General features: G+C 50.7%; 1 protein-coding gene across 1 annotated transcript in view; it reads left to right on the top strand.

The window, feature by feature from the left end:
* The window catches only part of RAB37 (RAB37, member RAS oncogene family), a 77,058-nt gene that overhangs the window by 59,562 nt on the left and 11,180 nt on the right, over window positions 1–6,316 (top strand). The window contains exon 2 of the mRNA XM_008057395.2: window positions 4,113–4,223. Coding sequence (XP_008055586.1) covers window positions 4,113–4,223 — 111 coding nt within the window. The remainder of the gene's footprint in view (window positions 1–4,112; window positions 4,224–6,316) is intronic.

The following is a 6,316-nucleotide window of genomic DNA, read 5'->3' as shown; positions in this document are numbered from 1 at the left end:
CACACACATATCTTTCTGTTACATATTTTCTCAGACCTTACCTTTTCTTTTGAGTCGGAGTCTCACTCTGCCACCCAAGCTGGAGTGGAATACCATGCTCATGGCCACTGCAGCCTGGACCTTCTGGGCTCAGGCAATCCTTCCACCTCAGCCTTCCAAGTGGCTGCAACTACATTCATGTGCCACCACACCTGGCTAATTTTTTGATTTATTGTAGAAACAAGGTCTCGTCATGTTGCCCAGGCTGGACTCGAACCCATGGGTTTAGGCAATCCTCTCGCCTCCACTTCCCAAAGTGCTGGGATTACAGGTGTGAGCTACCATGCCTGGCTAGGCATTACATTGAACTGCCTTCTTGTATATGTGAGTTTTGTTTTAAACTACCTCCAATCCCCTTTTCAAGTGGATAAGGCACAAATACAGACTCAAACAAAATGACTTAAGAAGAAAACAGCCAGTCTGGATAACTTGGCAAGACTTCGTCTCTACAGTAAATTTAAAAAATCATCCAGGCTTGGTAGCGTGCACCTATTGTTCTGGTTACTTGGAAGACTGAAGAGGAAGGATTGCCTGAGCCCAGCAGGTCGAAGCTGCAGTGGCCATGAGCATACTCCTACACTCCAGCCTGGGCGACAGAATGAGACTCCCACTCAAAAAAAAAAGAAGAAGAAGAAGAAGAACAGAACAAAAGCCAGGCGTGGTGGCTCATGCCTATAATCCCAGCACTTTGGAAGGTCGAGGCAGGAGGATTGCTTGAGCTCAGGAGTTTGAGACCAGCCTGGGCAACGTAGAGAGACCTCGTCTCTACCAAAAACTTTAAAAATTAGCCAGACATGGTGGCGCATGCCTATAGTGCCAGCTACTCAAGAGGCTGAGGCAGAAGGATCATCACCTGAGCCCAGGAGGTCAAGACTGTGGTGACCCATGATTGTGCCACTGCACTCCAGTCTGGGGGAAAGAGTGAAACCCTGATTCAAAAAAGAGAGGGCTAGGCGAAGAGGCTCACGCCTGTAATTCCAGCTGTTTGGGAGGCAGAGGCAAGAGGATTGTCCAAGTCCCGGGGTTCAAGACCAGTCTGGGCAACTTGGCGAGACCTTGTCTCTACAATAAATGAAAAAATTAACCAGGTGTGGTGGGACGTGCCTGTGGTTCCAACTACTTGGAAGGCTGAGACGGAAGGATCACCTGAGCCCAGCAGGTGGAGGCTGCAGTGGCTGTCAGTGTGCCACTGCACTCCAGCCTGGGTGACAGAGTGAGACTCCAACTCAAAAAACAAAAAACAAAAACAAAGAGAAGAGACCAAAGACATCGGTCTGAATAGCAAAGTTGACACAGGTTTCTGTCAGAATCACAATTAAATAACATTTTCATAAATGCTGAGGGAAGCACAGTGAAAAATCTGAGCCCAAAGTTGATTTCTCCAAGCAGTGAACAAATATGGAGAAACTTCAGGGAAATCCCAGTAGATGCTGATGTAGAGAGAAGCTCCAGTGTATCTAAGGGAATGGATCCAGGCAGACTCAGCCCTAACATTTGGGAACATGGGCCAGGATTCAAATGGAAGCCCATAACGTCCTTCCTTCTTTCTAATATACCAGGACAGAATGCAGGATTTTCGGTTTGCTAACGGGGGGGGGGGGGGGGGGGGGAAGAACGTAAGATTCTCAGAAGTTCCACACCAAAATGTGACAGCCTGCAGACAGCCAGTCTCCTATTCCCAGCCCCCACCTACAAGCCGTTCCTCCCCTTCTTTTCCCCTTCCTGCGCACCCTAACTCCAAAGACTCTCAGAAGAATGCATGTGGACACCTCAGGCTCCATGCTCAAGCTCTGTTCACGGTTCCTGCAAACAGCCACCCCTTGGTCACACCTCAGACCTAGGGAAGTAACACTAAGCAGAGAGCTTGGCAAAGCTTAGACTATAGGAGGGACCCGGGCCTTTGACCTGTGGGCTCCTTGCTTCACAGGAGGGGCACAGAGAGGAGGTACAGGCTTAAGAGAGGTCCTGGATTGAGAGGGAAATGAGCCAACAATGCTTAATTGCCCAGCGCTGAGGTCTCAGTTATGGCCCAGATAGAAAGCTCTTGGAATCGTTGTCAAAAGACTGATGCTGCAACAAAGACCAATATGAGAACACTGTCCTGCCCTGCCCTGAGCCAGGGTTTCACTGAATCTGAAATGCTAAACCTGTGTGCACCCCTGTGCCTGTCAGAGGGTCCTAAGAAGATGGGACTGAGCCAGAGAGGGTCCTAAGAAGATGGGACTGTTTCTTATGACGAGAAAAGAAAGTAATGGGGAGCTCTTCACCCTGGAAAGAAAAAGGATAAAAGGGGAAAGAATGAGAATCTGTTATATCCTTTAGGAAATGAATGAGGTGTTTATAAATGAACCACTCCTCACATTCTGGAATATTCTTTCCAAGGAGCACATCTTAAAGCCTGAGGAAGTTAGATTTGAAATGTAAATTATTAAAGCCACTGCAGACTGGCACAGAGGCACACACCTGTCATCTCAGCACTTTGGGAGGCAGAGGTGAGAGGAGTGCCTGAGCCCAAGGCTCGAGACCAGCCTGGGCAACTTGACGAGACCTCATCTCTACAATAAATCAAAAAATTATCCATGCATAGTGGCACACACCTGTAGTTCCAGCTACTTGGAAGGTTGAGGCAAAAGGATTACTTGAGTCCAGCAGGTTGAGGCTGCAGTGGTAGTAAGCGTGCCACTGCACTCGTCTGGAGACTCTGACTGAAAAAAAATAAAGTCACTGCACATAACAAACAAATGAAGCTCTTTAATCCAGGAGAAAATAAAAACTGAATAGGATTTGGTTCGGAAGGTTGAGGGAATGGGGGAAACACAGACAAGGGCATCAAAGTCCTCGCCATGTTCTAGGCCCCTAGGAAGCGTGGTCTTTGTGCAAACACAACAGTGGACTTCAGAGCACAGCAGTGGGCACCCTTGGTCATTTGTGTCCTGTGGTTGGAAGTCTGAGATTCTCATTCATTTATTTATTTGTTTATCTATTTATTTATTTATTGAGTTGGAGTCTTACTCTGTCGCCCAGGCTGGAGTGCAGTGCCTCGACCTGCTGGGCTCAGATGATCCTTCTGCTTCAGTCTTCCAAGTAGCTGGAACTACAGGCACACACCACCACGTCTGGCTGATTCTTTTGATTGATTGTAGAGATGAGGTCTCGCCAAGTTGCCCAGGTGGGTCTCAAACTCTCAGGCTCAGGCAATCCACTCACCTCAGCCTCCCAAAGGTGCAGGATTACAGGCTGAGCCACCAAGCCCAGCTCAGAGGCACATTCTTATGGTCACCTCAGATGTTCATTCACCTGGGTTGGAACGAGACTTCTTCTATAGCTTTCATGCCTTTAGTGACTTCAATAGAAAATCAAGAGTTTAGTATGTTTGTGTATATGTGTGTGTGTGTCTGTAAGTGTATGCACATATTGTGTGTGTGTGTGTGTGTGTGTGTGTGTGTGTGTGTGTGTGTGTGTGCTCAGAAAGAACTTACTCCCTCAGCCACAGGACATCTCTGAGGCCTAAATCCCACCACGGATCCCATGGTGGCTGGGATCCATGGACCTGACCCAAGGAAGCCCTGCCAATCTCTATACTTTTATGTTGTTGCTGTTTTTTGTTTGTTTGTTTGTTTGTTTTTTCCAGAGCTCTAAGCTCACCTCTGTACTCACAGCATTTCCTCTATGATGGTGTGTTAGTTTGCTCAGGCTGCCACAGAAGTGTCACAGACTAGATGATTTAAACAACAGAAATTTATTTTCTCACATTTCTGGAGGCCTGAAGTCCGAGATCAAGGTGTTGGCAGATTTGAGTTCTGAGGCCTCTCTCCTTGCCTTGCAGATGGTGTCTTCTCTGTGTCCTCATATAGTCTTTTCCCTCGTTGTTGCTGTTTTTATGTTTGCAAGTCTAGCTAAAGTTTGCACCCCCTAAGTCTTTCTAACAATCTTGAATGTTTGTCTTTGGAAAGTAGCTACTGTCCACTTTGAAACTAAGGCGTCCATCCATTCATTCTTTCATTCACTCATTGAGGGAACCACCTCTGGGTGCATATATAGGCCTCACCCCTCTCTCTGTGTCTCCCTTTCAGACCATCCTGGTGGGCGACAGTGGCGTGGGGAAGACATCTCTGCTGGTGCAGTTCGATCAGGGCAAGTTCATCCCAGGCTCCTTCTCGGCCACCGTGGGCATCGGATTCACAGTAAGCACTCGTTGGCACTGTTGGCCCCGGGCACGGGCCCTCCGTGCCCCAGCATGTCTCTGTCAGGGTGCCAGCAGGAAACAGAGGGACACTCAGGGTGCATCACTCAAGGAGGTTTGATGAAAAGACTATTTCCTGAGGTGTTGGAGGGTTCTCGTGACCAGGATGGACAGTGCTGTGCCCTTGGGTAGTACGGGGACTTCATCCATCTCCAGCCTCAAGGGGCAGGGGAGGGAACACAGAGACAAAGAAAGCCTGACAGGCACAGTGTGCGACCTTCAGTGGAGGGACATGGCAGCCCATGGGAACTCCCAGGGAGGCAGTCGAGGGAGCAAAACCCCCTGTGCTCCCTCCCCCTCTTCCTGCTCCCCATCTCCTTCTGGGACCCCCACTGGCTAAACACAACTGGAGGCTCGAAAGCAAAGGAATGTCTTGATATAGATCAACAAAAGTCTAGAGAGACAAAGGAATGACTAAACTCGGAGCACAGTCCAAACATAGCGTTGTCGCATGAGCCCCCAGGAGCTGGCAGACTGAGGGTTAAAGATCCATTTTTAGCCCTCCATCTTTCCTGGGGCACAGCACAGGGAGCTCAGATAAAGGAAGCACAGTCCTCTCCAGTGTGACCACGTGTGGTCCCTTCTCTGCCACACGTCTCCCCGCACGTCCACCATGCCTGTGGCTGCAGGTGCCCTTGACTTTCCAGGAAGCCCTTGGAGAGGGCTCTCTCTGCTCCTCTCTCAGACTATAGCGGGAGGAGCAGAGCCCTCCGTTGGGTCTCAGAATCCAGAGAGGGGAACGAGCAGGTGTCATTTATCAGACAGCACAGGCATTTGCGAGCCTCTAGGACCGTCAGGGCACAGGACCTGTAAAGTCACCCCTGGGGCCAGGACACAGCAGTGCCACGCCGAGGGGAAGAGTGAAAGAGAAAGCCAGAAACTGGGCTTGCCCAGTGGGTGGCAGCCAGGAAGGCAGGGGTCCAGGATAGACATGGCTCTCGAGTGACCGCCCAGGAGATGTGTCAGAAGTGAAAGGCTGACTGGGGTGTGTTCCAGGGCCTGGAATCTGTCCTCAATCCCAGTGCTCAGAGCTCTTCCCTGCCTGGGACCAGCTGGGCTCCTGGGGAGGCTAGGTAAGCCAGGGCTGAGACCCGGAGACCGTGGCTGCCCTGGCAGTCTGCCCTGGACCAGGCTCCCACGAAGTGAACCAGGATGTCCTGGTGCCAGGCGTCACCCACCCCAGCCCAGGCCCAGTCTGCCTCCCGGCAGCCAGGGTGCAGCGTGCCCTCAGGGTCACACTCACATCTCCTCATTCATCCTTCCACCTGTCTGGCACAGAGGGCAGAGAGTAGGGTGAGTGTGCTGTAGGTGTGGCTATGTGACCTTGGATTCACATTCCACAGACCACAGGGGTGGGGTCTCCAGATTTTGCTACTGGCTTGGCAAATCTCCTATGAGGAAATCTCCTAAGACGAAAAAAGGAAGCACGTGGTCAACTGAGAGCCTGACGCAGCCTGAGACAGGATGGGCTGGGCTCTCCCGCGGTCCTCAGATGGACCTCCTGAGCCTCGGCTATCTGCTTGACACCGGTCAGTACCCGGATGTCCTGATGCCCCTAAGGGGAAACCTGTCACAGCTTATGCTGAGTGAGGGCCTAGGGACACCTGAGCAAAGAACTGGAGGACAGTGGGGTCTCCAGGTATCAGTGTCCAGGGGTCCCTGGAAAAACAGGTCACAAGACACTTGCTTACCTGTAATCTGTCATTCACACAGGGGTTTGAAACATCTCATGGGCCAGGTGCGGTGGCTCACGCCTGTCATCCCAACACTTTGGGAGGCAGAAGTGAGAGGATTGCCCAGGGATTCGAGACCAGCCTGGGCAACTTGGAGAGACCTTGTCTCTACAATAAACCCAAAAATTAGCTGGGTGTGGTAGTGTGGGTGCCTGTGATTTCAGCTACTTGGAAGGCTGAGGTGGAAGGATCACCTGAGCCCAGCAGGTCGAGGCTGCAGTGGCCATGAATATGGCACCATACTCCAGGCTGGGCGACAATGAGACTCCAACTCAAAAAAAAAAAAAAAAAAAAAAAAAAA

This window comes from Carlito syrichta, unplaced genomic scaffold, assembly GCF_000164805.1.
Source record: "Carlito syrichta isolate Samal-C Ts95f unplaced genomic scaffold, Tarsius_syrichta-2.0.1 Scaffold302991, whole genome shotgun sequence".
Lineage (NCBI taxonomy): Eukaryota > Metazoa > Chordata > Mammalia > Primates > Tarsiidae > Carlito > Carlito syrichta.
The sequence above is the reverse complement of the archived record's forward strand: the minus strand, read 5'-3'. Positions and strand labels throughout refer to the sequence as shown.